The sequence below is a fragment of the Callorhinus ursinus genome, unplaced genomic scaffold (genome assembly GCF_003265705.2).
Source record: "Callorhinus ursinus isolate GAN/ISIS: 27379988/994484 unplaced genomic scaffold, GSC_fseal_2.0 scaffold25, whole genome shotgun sequence".
In the NCBI taxonomy this organism is placed as follows: Eukaryota; Metazoa; Chordata; class Mammalia; order Carnivora; family Otariidae; genus Callorhinus; species Callorhinus ursinus.
The window spans coordinates 16,592,128-16,605,905 of NW_027397087.1; the positions used below are offsets into that span (position 1 = coordinate 16,592,128).

Here is a 13,778-nt window from a genome sequence, read left to right on the forward strand (position 1 = left end):
ATACAGAATAAAGAAAGTGGATGAGGTTACAGTGGAAACAGACTCACCATGATCTGATAATTTTTTAAGTTGGCTGAAGGGTATATAGGCATTGATAGAGATTTGAAATCTTCCATAATAAAAAATTTTTTTATTTTGTTTTTAATGAAAAATAAAAAAGAACATAAGTGTGCCAAAACAACAAAAGCTAAAATCTGGAATTTTTAGTTGTTACCAGTAGGCAGGTTAATCCACATTCCTAACACTCCATACTGCCAAGACCATCTCTTTCTTGACTTACCCCAGGAACTAAGCAGAGTTATGGTTTTTGCTGTCCTCACAATTGCCTTCTGTAGTTACTAGGACATGTTCCCATTCCTTTCTTCCTCTTTGGTCATGTTTGCAATAGTGTTACAAGTATCAATTGAAATGCAAACATTTTTCCTTTTTAGAAGCAATTATAACATTAACTGGGATCTTTATCTGTTATTTTCTGAATTATAAATTCTAGCTGTGCTATTTAGAACCTTTAAATTAAATTCCAAGCAGCTACACTTTATATTCATCCTACAATATTGAACTCCACAGTTTAAAAGAAAAACCCTTTTGTGGACAGAATATTTGAATAGGTTGCCATATATATATAGATACATATCTATATATATCTATGTACATATGACTTACAAAGATACAAACCATTCTCTTTAAACGATAGCTATAATTCTAAAACTGCAAACAAATTTGCAAAAAAATTAATTTTTGCCACATATAAACACAATACTGACTAAATTTTTACCTGGAAAAACTAATAAATGAGAAAAAGAAAAAAAAAAAAAGCACAACATTATAATCATTCTTTACCCAGTCTGTAGTAAAAGGAGCTCCATTTGCCATCAAAATACGAACTTCATCATCTTGACCTGCTCGTGCTGCTTCCAAAAGCTTCTTTCCCAAATCTACCAGGGACATCTAAGCAAAACAAAGATGAATTTAACATCTCTATTGATATATTATTTTTTTATTATGCTATGTTAATCACCATACATTGCATCATTAGTTTTTGATGTAGTGTTCCACGATTCATTGTTTTCGTATTAACACCCAGTGCTCCATGCAGTATGTGCCCTCTTTAATACCCATCACCAGGCTAACCCATCCCCCCACCCTCTATTGATATATTATTACATGACTTTCTCCCCATGTATCTTTATTACTATCAATTCTCAATTATCCCTCTAAAAGTTTGTGATATGGCTAATCTGAAACTATAGACCACGCAAAAGCAATTTGTATTTGAATTTGGGGAACAGATTATCCTTTCTCATTAAGTTTTTACTTAGGATAATCAAATTAGTTTGAATTCTCCAAATACAGCTGGTAAAGATAATGAGGTAAGTAGCAGAGAAGGCTTGCCTAATATTTAAAACTGGCAAGAAACTTTTCACTGGAGGAACACAGCAACGAAGTTTTTCATATAAGTAAACAGAAATAAGGTACAAGACACTATCCTCTGTAACTGGTGCAAATTACAATAAATATAACTGTTTTTTGCAACGGTAAATCAGAGAATTTTCAATTGTTGCATAGTCAATATACACTCAAGTTCTTCCAGAAAAGGACACAATTCACATTCAATGAAAATACTGAAAAGAAAGTCTAACAGTATTATCAATAGGCTACCTGTCCCATTGAGAAGCTAGAAAGTAAGTATAACTTCGTATCTTTTTTTTAAAGATTTTATTTATTTATTTGAGAGAGAGAGAATGAGAGAGAGCACGAGAGGGAAGAGGGTCAGAGGGAGAAGCAGACTCCCTGCTGAGCAGGGAGCCCGATGCGGGACTCGATCCCGGGACTCCAGGATCATGACCTGAGCCGAAGGCAGTTGCTTAACCAACTGAGCCACCCAGTATCTTGTATTCAAGATACCCAAAAAGACTAATGTCACAGGTCAGGGTGTATGAAAGTGTGTGTTTGGGGGTGTGGCGTGTGTGTGTTGGGGGGGGTGTCTTCTTGATTAAGAAATACTGAAATACGTGTTAGGAAAAGATCATGACAAGAGTACACAGATGAAGAAAGATTTGAATGTATCAGAGATGCTCAAATTCAAGGGATGATGGTTCTGAGATGAAAGGTCCCAAATTCAGAAGGACTATTCAGCTGAAGACTATTCAGTGATGCTACATAGTATCCTGAGCAAAGGCAAAGAGGTAGGGTGCCTGGGTGGCTCAGCTGGTTAAGTGACTGCCTTCGGCTCAGGTCATGATCCTGGAGTCCCGGGATCGAGTCCCACATCACGCTCCCTGCTCAGTGGGGAGCCTGCTTCTCCCTCTCCCTCTGCTTGCCACTCCCCCTGCTTGTACTCTCTCTCTGGCAAATAAGTAAATAAAATCTTAAAAAAAAAAAAAAAAAGGCAAAGAGGTAGAATTTAAGGCCTGTGAGGAAGGGAAAATATTGAACCCCTGAGATTTATACAAGAAAAAAATGTGCCTGTGGTATGAATTTGCCTCAAAAAGTAAATACCCTTTGAGAGTTGGGTAAGTAGTCAAGGGGAAAGAAGTTTAAAGAAGGGGATGTCAGGTTGATTAGTGTATTCCAATCTTGTATGAACAGGTATTATTCAAGAAGGAGAGAGGGGTATGTATGTATGTATGTGAGAAGGGAGTTCAAGCTTAGAGAGGTTAGTGATGCCAGGAAGGATAGACTGCATTACATAATTAGAAGAGATGTTAGGGAATGTAAAAGGGCTGATTAAAAAAATATATATATGTCCCCTGAAAGAACAGATTTATGTTTACATTACTATATTTTTTAGTAGATTCTACAACATGGGAACAACCAAGCATAGAGTAACCAATAACAGGTGCTAATGCTGGGATCCTTGCATGATGATTAAGTGAGATGAGTATGTCCAAAACGGGCATTTGTCACAAGGCAGGAAAGAATTTCTTATAATCGTTCCATTTATAAGGATAAAAATAATTCATAATATATCCCATGGCGAAGAAGAAAAACAACCCCATGAATTTATGTTTTATGTGGGGTTTTTTACATGTATTTTTGTGTGTGACACAACACTTTCACCCTTTCTGTTTTCCTCCCGTTTTCTCTCATACCTTGACTGAGTCACTGGAACCCAAGATACTCCTTAATCATGCTAAAGACATTAAGATCTAAAGAGACTACTGATCTCTAATGAAAGATTTTTCCTAGGAAATACGTACCAGCTGGACAGTAAAAATTTACATCATACTCAAAAGGCGGAGAACCTACAATCATTTCCTATGAAAGGCAGGATAAGGCAAAAAGAAACTGACCTCTCCTCCACAAAAGTACAGTAAAATCTAAACTGGCCACACTAGCAAACACAGTGACTCCACTTGGATGACCAAAATTTAATATAAATGTGGTTTTACAATGAAATAAATCTTCACCCAAAATATACCCTTTTGTGTCTTACACAGGTAATATAAAATCAGTTTGCATTCATTGAGCATACATACTGCCAGATGGTTTAGACATCTGGGTATCTTTTATTAAGTAGTGGTTTACGGTTTTTCCTCATTTTTAGAAACAGCATTGTCTGCCTTTTTCTTAATGATTTGTAAGCATTCATAACATACATTCTGGATAGGAGTTCTTTGTCAGATATAATATGTATTATAAGTATCTCCTTGCAGAATCCTGATCTCTTGACTCTCCACCCCTTTCTTTGATATTGCATACTATCTTCTATCGGTAGATAATGAAACTTTAATGTATTAAAAAACAAAAATAAAATCAAAGACAGCAAAGGAATGTCTGCCACAAAAATGAATGTAAGAAACATTAATAATTTTAATTATGTAAGAGGTCTGACTCAAAATGAGAAGGGAAAGCAAACACCATGAACCCATCAGAGCAACAGTCAAAGGACAAAGCAAGAAATAATAATAAAGAGCCTAGGATCACCTGGGTCTAAATTTGCATGTCTCTGAAACATAATGGGAGGGGGCCTCAGGAAGGCCTCTGGAATTGCACACTGCCTGCTTCTAGAATAAGATCTAAACTCACAAATTTAGAGTAGGGTGGCTGATTGGGTCTATGGGGGCAAGTGACACACCTTCCTCCATACCTCACTGGGTGTATTTATCCCGATAAAGCAGATTTACTCCCATGACAAATATGCGCAACCTGGTGTTTAAAAAAAACAAAAAACAAAAAACAAGCCCAGGGGTGCGTGGCTCAGTCAGTTGGAGGAGGAGCAGAGAGGAGCCTGTGACACTGGAGCTTGAGTTCAGAGGCCCATGGTCCATGTGGAGGGTAGAGACTGCTTAAATAAATAAACTTAAAAAGAAAGAAAGAAAAAAACAAGCCCAAATAGGAGTCATTTGCTCCCCACAACAGCAAACCAAGAGTTCACTACAGTTTCAAACTATACCAGGAATGCGACCTTTTTAGAAGCCAACCTGAAATTTTCTGATCAGCACTAGTGAGGTCATCTGCAAGATTAAAACCCTGCTGTTCCCTCCCCTACCCAAAAAAGGTGTCTTGACCGGAAACAATCTTTTCTTTTGCTAATAACTTCCCTCCCCACCCTCCTTCCTATAAAAACCTTCCATTCTGTACACTTCCTCAGAGCTCCTTTATACTTGTCCAGTTCGTGAATTGCTTAATAAAAGCCATTCGATTTTCAAAAAAAAAAAAAGTCAAAGGACATGACCATATATTTTCCAAAAGAGAAAACAGAAATAATTCACAAACAGAAAAAATGTTCAGTGTCACTAAGAGTAAAATAAATGTAAATAATTTAAAAGTTAATTTTTAAGAAGGATGAGTTGAGACTGATACTTTCACATATTGACGTCTTATATATATTGATAGCAATATAAATGGATCAGCTGGGGGTTTTTCTGGATCAGCTTTTTTTTAAATGTAAATTTGGCAACACATAAAAGTTACAAAAATGTTCGAGCCTAATGACCGAATGATCCCACTTCTGAGCTCTATCCTAAAGAAAAAATAAAAATATGTTTAAACAGATTTATCAATATATGTATACACATATATTCACATAAATCTACATATATTATATATAATCATTTGTATCGTGAACAATCTAGAGGAAGGAAAATGTGGAATCTAGTAAGACAATACACAGTAATTTAAAATAATAGTTGAAAGTTATATAACATTAAAAAGTTATGCCACCTTAAGTAAAAAGATACGAAATTTTTAAATGTCAAAACATACACAGAGAACAAAACAAAGAAAAATATCAACAATTATCAGAGTGACAAGATTATAGGAAATTCTGGCTCCATTTTACAAAGTTCCTATAATGTTACTAAATTAACTTCCTAACTTAAAAAGTGTTTTTTTTAAGTGACAAATTACATTGTATGACTATCAACTAACTAAATGCTGACATTAAAGAAAGCTAAATACTACTGACTTACTAAACAGGAAAAGTGGAAAAAAATAAAGAAAATGCATGGTATTGGGTACTTAAAATAGCAAACTTATTGATCTGATTACAAGAATTGCAACAAAACAATGCACTTAAATCAACTTCTATCACAATTCTGTAACTGCCTTAATTATCCAAAACATATCATATTTAAAGACTCACGATTCTTAAGTTATTGTGGTTTTAAAGTTCCATGAGCAAAATAGCTATGTAGTAAATAAATAGCTGGATATTTTAAATCAGCAGTTCTCAAAATGATAGCAGTACCGCCCCCTAGAGGGCCCTTTGGATATATATGGAGGCATTTTGGAGACTGATGCAGGGAGGAGTGGGGTGAAGGCTCTACTAGCATTTAATGGGCATGTGTCAGGGATATTAGAGGTCCAGCAATGCAGGGAACAATCCAGTAGGGCAAAGAATTGTCACATGTCCTGGGTGACTTTCAAAGGCTCCACCGAATATATCTAAGGCTAGAACTAATATATAAACAAATGTATTTTTCCATAGTTATTAATGTATCCCAAATTTCCCAGAATACAACCATACTATAAATCTATTTGTTTTGTTCAGAACTTTACTAAGAGTTGTCACCATTTTCAAAAATCATGTCACCAATGTTGATGCTTCTTGGTTATCTGAATCACCAATCTAAAACACTGTAACAACCAGCTTTTACAGCTTATCATTTTCACAGTAATTCTATGTATAGGTGCAAGCATTTGATAATCTCTTGTGTCATCTAGGGTAGTCTGCTCAAGGATTTACATACTGAAATATACAATTTATTATAAAGTGCTTTCCTTCAGGGGCATCTGGGTGGCTCAGTCAGTTAACTGTCTGCCTTCCACTCAGGTCATGATCCCAGAGTCCTGGGATGGAGCCCCATGGCCCTCCCTCTCCCTCTGTCCTGCTCCTGTGCCTGCTCTCTCTCTCTCAAATAAATAAAATCTTTAAAAAAAAAAACTGCTTTCCTTCCACCTCTCCTTTATAAGTATTTTAATGACTTTTTGAAATTATGCAGATAGGTAATAATAACCATAATTTTCATTGCAAGTTAGCAAAAGGGGCAATACAAACTTTTTTTATAGAAAGACAGCACTGGATCTAATAAGATTGAAAAATCAATGGAAGAAAATACACGTGAGATCAAGACTGAAATGAAAGGCACTCTTAATTTTTTTGTCAAGATAATTAGTAAAATGTAAAACAATGAAAATACCAAAATGTAGCAATTTCACTTCTGATCCTCACCTAAAGGGAACAGCACACACCACTGAATAATTCTAATCCTCAAAGGAACTCAATAGCATTAAGACAACAAATTGGTTGAGGGGACCAGAGTTCCAGATAGAGCCCCCTCAATCTACTTTGTTCATTATCTATTAACTCCTCAGAGATAAAGTATTAGATTTACATAAAGCCATTTAAGGGCCTAGCAATAAATGTTGCGTTTTTGGTAAATAACTTTTGCCCAAGCAAATAAAGAAGCAAAATTCAATTCAATAAATTTTAATGAGTGTTAAATATATTTACTGAAAATACACTATATGTATGGCATGGAATGCCATCCTGTTTAATACCCCTTTCCTTAAGAAAAGTAATCTAAAAACTCACTATAATAAATTCCGTCCTGAAAATTTTTTACTTCCGAAAAAGTTTATCACAATCTGATACAAACCATTATTTTTTTAACTTCAATAATATGAATTTTATATCTATAGGGGAACTTCAAAATATCCACAAATTAGCTCCTTTTGCTTAAAAGTACATGCTGCGAGAGCCATCTAGTGGTAACAGGAATTACTAACTATAATTACATTTTTTAAAGCTTAGAGTCTATTTTATTTTGAATTTCTATAATTAATAGCTCACAGAGCTGTTTTGAGGATTATAATATCTGGACATGAAAACTCTCTATAAAACTGTGAAGTATTAATTCCATATAAATTGTTACTAGCACTCCTAAAAAAGAATATGAATAAAAAGTTAGAAAATATAATCCTATTACAACATACTTAACCTTGATTGCCTCATTAAAAACTTCAGCATAAATTTGCAATATCACTCCTATGCTCAATGAGAACAATTATAAATCCAATAAAATTCCTCTGAAGTTTTTCACCAAGCAACTTAGTATTATTTATGCATCAAAAGCCTTTAAGATGATCATACTTTGACCTAATAATCCCACTCATATAAATCTATCATATGGGGGACGCCTGGGTGGCTCAGTCAGTTAAGTGGCTGCCTACGGCTCAGGTCATGATCCCAGGGTCCTGGGATCCAGTACCACATCGGGCTCCTTGCTCAGCAGGGAGTCTGCTTCTCCCTCTGCCTGCCGCTCCCCATGCTTGTGCTCCCTCTCTCTCTCTCTCTCTGACAAATAAATTTTTAAAAATCTATCACAAGGAAACTATCTGAACCATATTATAAGTAATATTATTTAAAATAGGGAAAAACTGAAATGCCCTAATACAAGTAATAAATTAGGGGCGCCTGGGTGGCTCAGTTGATTAAGCGACTGCCTTCGCCTCGGGTCACGATCCCAGAGTCCTGGGATCGAGCCCCACATCAGGCTCCCTGCTTAGCAGGGAGCCTACTTCTCCCTCTGCCTCTGCCTGCGCTCCCCGCCGTTTGTGCTTGCTCTGTCAAATAAATAAAATCTTTAAAAAAAAAATTAAGATAGATCATAATGGAATACTGCAAGCTTTTATTTATTTTTTATTATGGAAAATTGAGCAAATATAAGAATAGGTACAACAGTATGATGAACTTCCACACAGCCACCAACTAGTTTCAATATTATCAATTTATAGACAGTCCATTTCCCACCCACACATATTTTGAAGCAAATATCGGACATCATCTTATCTGTAAATATTCCAGTATGTATGGCTAAAAGATAACTAATACTGTAGTCATTTAAGATTATTTATAAATAATATGCAACAGTATTAGAATCAAGCCTCTAAACTGAATACACACCATGATCCTAACTATGTAAAAAGTGCATAGAAAAATACCCAGAAGCAATATACAATATACCATGATAATGAAAATTATAGAATTTTCCCTTTTTTCTATTCTCTATTTCATAAGTGTTCTATAAGGAGCACATATTACTCCTGTAATTAAAAACAAACTTTTATTAGTTGTTTCTGATAGTAATAGAAATTTGTTGCATCTAAGTAATGTCATTTCAGTGAAAAAATGTGAACATCTCATAGCCTGCATTTAATAGATCTATAAAGGAGGGCGCCTGGGTGGCTCAGTCAGTTAAGCGTCTGCCTTCGGCTCAGGTCATGATCCCAGGGTCCTGGGATCGAGCCCCACATCGGGCTCCCTGCTCGGCGGGAAGCCTGCTTCTCCCTCTCCCACTCCTGTTGCTTGTGTTCCTGATCTCGCTATCTCTGTCAAATAAATAAATAAAATCTTTAAAAAAAAATAGATCTATAAAAGAGACAAGTAGAATGTTGTAAAGAATAGTAGTTAAATACATGAATAAGCACAAAAGCCTTTTATTAAAAAGCTTTTCATCAAAACTAGATTAGTTGGTTGAGCAACTGCCTTCGGCTCAGGTCATGGCCCTGGAGTCCCGGGATCAAGTCCCACATCCGGCTCCCTGCTCGGCGGGGAGTCTGCTTCTCCCTCTGACCCTCCTCCCTCTCATGCTCTCTGTCTCTCATTCTCTCTCTTGCAAATAAATAAAAAAAAAATCTTAAAAAAAAACTAGATTACAGATAAAAAACATTTTTAATATAAGAAATTAGATGTTGAAAGTGACTTTTTAATAGTAAAAGCATGTAAAATGTGACTCTAAAATTAAGCATATGATAACCATGTGTTTAACTGTACATGCGAAAATATTCTTGGGCATGAGAATTCAGTTGCCTACATTCTCGTAAGAAAATAGAGGCGCCTGGGTGGCTCAGTTGGTTGAGCCTCTGCCTTTGTCTCAGGTCGTGATCCCAGGGTCCTGGGATCAAATCCCATGTTGTGGGGTTCCCTACTCAGCGGGGATTCTGCTTCTGCCTCTGCCCCTCCCCCTGCTCATGCCCTCTCTCTCTAAAATAAATAAATAAAATCTTTTTTTGAAAGGGGGGGAAGACAATAACTTGGATAATAAAAGTAGTACCTGGCATCTTGCTAAATCTTTACCTACATTGTCTCATGTAATCTAAACAGACTTACCATAACAGTTATGGTCTCCATTTTGCAAAGGAGACAAAGAATAAAAGGACTTACCAAAGAGCACTAGTTTTAGTTTAAAGATAAGACCCATATTCTTAACTCTTCTGTCTAAATTAGAGAACACTGGGAATCTGCAGGGATATAAAAGAACATGCCCTTCAAGTCTCTCTCTGTGTGATTCCTTTGAAGAAAAAATAATCATATGAACTCTGGTATATTTGGAATTTTCTCCCATTTCCATTTTGTCTAGTGGGCTTTTTTTTTACTTTTTTATACTTAAAAATGACACTTTCAAACATAAAGTATCTAAAGAAAAATCATCTCCCATAGGCCCTTGTTTCAGAAAACCACCAGAAGATGTACTCCTCCAAGACCAGCAATAAACAAAAACAAGAATCAAGGGCTTCAGGAAATAAGGGATCCAACATAAACAGAGTGGAAGAGGATCCCCAAGATGGGCTGTATCAGAGACCTAGAAAGCAAATCCAGATTGGAGCCGGAGGATAGAGGTTCCAGAAGGAGGTCTCCAAGGAAAAGATAGGCTGATAAGACTCCCAGGAAAAGAATGAGATTTCCAGTGGGGAATTTGACATGGGTTAATGATGGATACAAGAAAAGTAAGCAAAAGAAAAAAGTACACAATTTCTTTTTCAGAGGGAGGGAAAAAAACCTACACAAGAAAGAAAATGTAACCCCAACATATATACATGGCATGGGTTAGTGAAGAAGAGTAGTTCCAGGATTGCAATAACCACTGAATACTAATCCAAGCAAAATTTTTGGTGTACTTGTATTAAGAGAATGAAGAGTGAGGGGCACCTGGATGGCTCAGTGGGTTGGGTGGCCAACTCTTAGTTTCAGCTCAGGTCATGATCTCATGGGTGGTGGAATCAGGGCCCTGCATTGGGCTCCCCACTCAGTGAGGAGTCTGCTTGGGGATTCTCTACCTCTGCCCTTCCTCCCCACCCCGCAGCCCCAGCTCATGCATGTGCACATTCTTTCTCTCTAAAATGAATAAATTTTTTTAAAAGATTTTATTTATTTATTTGACAGAGAGACACAGCCAGAGAGGGAACACAAGCAGGGGAGTGGGAAAGGGAGAAGCAGGCCTCCTGCAGAGCAGGAAGCCCGATGCAGGGCTCGATCCCAGGACCCCGGGATCATGACCTGAGCTGAAGGCAGACGCTTAACAACTGAGCCACCCAGGCGCCCTAAAATGGCCACCCTAAAATGGCCCTAAATCTTTAGGGGCACCTGGGTGGCTCAGTCGTTAAGCGTCTGCCTTCAGCTCAGGTCATGATCCCCGGGGTCCTGGGATCAAGCCCCACATGGGGCTCCCTGCTCCGCAGGAAGCCTGCTTCTCCCTCTCCCACTCTTACTGCTTGTGTTCCCTCTCTCGCTGTGTCCCTCTCTGTCAAATAAATTAAAATCTTTAAAAATAAATAAAATGAATAAATTTTTAAAAAAATAAAAATAAAAAAAGATGAAGAGTATGGGAAAATATGCTTAGAGGTGGTTTGGTTTAAGATAGCCAAAGCTTCATCTTCATAAGTGGGAAGTCAAAGATATCTAATATAGAAAAATCAATAAATAGCATAAGCTTGTTATTTAGAAATATGGAGGGAAGTACTAGGGAAAAATACAACAAAAAGAGAATGGATGCCTCTGGAAAAGAAGGTTCTGGGGTGGGAAGGAAAAACATAAGGGACTCCAGGGTTGTTGTTTTTACCATAAACCTTGTATTTTTTATTTTCAATTTTGTACATGTATACTTTCATAAAAATAAAATTACAATAAATACATGTTCACATTATATAAAAAATGTATCATTCAAATTCAAAGTCATCCCCACACTTCCTGGTGGTCTTACTCCCCAGAAATAACCACTATTTAAATGTTTAGTGTGTAGCCATCTAGATCTTTTCTATACCTACAGAAATACACACGGGCACAATGCTTCTTTTCAAACAAATAAAAAACACAAGAAGGGATATTATAATGGTTTTGCAACTTGCTTCTTTTCACTTAACAGGGATCCCCTTGTTTTATCAATGACATCTTTCTAAGTGCACACGTAAAAACATACTTTTTACTACCTACACAGTATTATGAACTATGGTAGGCTGAATAACGGCCCCCAAAGATGTCTAGATCTTAATTCCGAGAATCTGTGAATGTTAGCTTATGTGGCAAAAAGGACTTTCCAGGTGTGATTAAATTAAGGATCCTGAGATAGGAAGCTCCTGGATAATCTAGATGGGCTTAATGTAATCACAAGGGTCCTTATAAGTAAGATGTAGGAGGGTGAGGGTGAGAGAGAAGGACGCAGAGATCAGAGGAGGGAGAGAGAGATCTGAAGTCCCTATAGTTGCTAGCCTTGAAGGTGGGGGCTAGGGGAGCGGGTACTGCACCAGCCAAGAAATGCAGGCAACCTTGAAAAACTAGAAAAGGAAAGAAAACAGATTCTTCCCTGGAACCTCCAAAAGGAATACAACCCTGCTAAAATCTTGATTTTGAGTTTTCTGACCTCCATAACCGTAAAATAATAAATTTATGTTGTTTTAAGGCACTAAATCTGTGGCAATTTGTTACAGCAAATAGGAAACTATTACACTATAGAAATAGGAAACATATGGAGTATGAGTACATTAATTATTCAATCCTTTATCTTGATCTTTACAAATAGTGCTGCAACAACAATACACTTGGGTTAACACTTTTATGAAAATTATTGCAAGAAGTATAATTGCTAGATTTTTAAAATCACAGTTTAATTGTGACAGACACTACCAAATTATCTACCAAAAGATTATACCAATTTACACTCCCACCATCGATATACAATGACTGCTTCTCCACAAGGTTCCCAATCCCCAAAGCCAGAACCTTGATTCCAGATCTAGATCTTCCCAAAGTCAAGGCCAAGGACCCAGTGAACTCATACACACAAAGGTGATGAAACACTTCCTTTCAAATAACTTTAAGAAAACGTGACCTGAGGAAATCCCACTAACACACAGGGAGAGCACCACACACAACTGTTTTAACATCTTTAAAGCTTTCTCTTAAAAGGGCATTCTTTGCCTCCAACTGGGAATCAGGGGGAATGCGGATTCTCATATTACCTTTTCACCCATTTTACCAGTGAAAGCCTGCCTACTTAAAACCATCTGCTTTCACATTAAGTTTATCATAGAGGGAACATTCCTTCTCTGGGAAACTTTTCCTTCTCTGGGTCCTACCTATCCTGTCCAAAACATGAGCCCTCATTTGACTCACCAATTATTAAATGATGGTAATTCCTAACATTTATATAACACTACGATACACATATAGTGGATATAACATAGTAGGGTATAACATAGCTGTGTATGTGTGTGTATGTACGTATGTATGTACACAGAGAGACAGCAAAGAACAAGAGAAAGACTGTGCCAGATACAGTCTAAAAATTTCCACATACTAACTCATTCAATCTCTCAACACTATCAAGGCAGAATTATTATCATCATCATTGTACAGCTGAGAAAACTGAGGCACAGAAGGTTACACTGCCCAAGGCCATACTGCTAGCGGAGATTTGAACCAAGGCTGTCCAGCTCCAGGGTCCACAGTCACAATCACTATGCTATACCCCATGGTCTGAGTCCTCCTAGTGGCTAGATGTCCCCACTGAATGCATGCACTACCAATGCTACTCCCTGGCCTAAACACTAACCACTATCTCTACATGCCTGACTTCACTTCACATAAAATACAAGAGGTGGTACAATGAAACTTGGCACCAAATTAGACTCTGATTTGCACTGGTCACCAAATGATTCATATTTATGTCTTACTTAAATTATAAAATGCTTGGAGGCAAGAATGGTAGCTAACGGTGTCTTTCAACTGGATCCCCTTTCTCTTCCCCTTAAATACTGGCGGTCCCTCAGTGTTTCATCTTTCAGCCCTCTTTTTCTTTCCCTACATTCTCTCTTCTAGCAAGTTTATCTTTCTTAACCATGATTACCTGATGACTTCCAAATCTATCTTCAGTGCAGGCCTCCCTCTAAGCACTAGACCCTAATATTCAACTGGATAGATACCTCCATCAGTAGATGCCAAGGCACTTCAAAAGTCAAACTGTCCAAGTAATGGCTTGTTCCATAGTTCAGAAACT

The 13,778-nt window shown here is 37.1% G+C and overlaps 1 protein-coding gene across 8 annotated transcripts in view; it reads right to left on the reverse strand.

The window, feature by feature from the left end:
• The window catches only part of GABPB1 (GA binding protein transcription factor subunit beta 1), a 63,763-nt gene that overhangs the window by 24,701 nt on the left and 25,284 nt on the right, over window positions 1-13,778 (reverse strand). For all 8 annotated transcript variants that reach the window (XM_025883902.2, XM_073876993.1, XM_073876992.1 and 5 more), the window contains exon 2: window positions 841-948. In XM_025883902.2, the coding sequence (XP_025739687.1) occupies window positions 841-948 (108 nt within the window). The remainder of the gene's footprint in view (window positions 1-840; window positions 949-13,778) is intronic.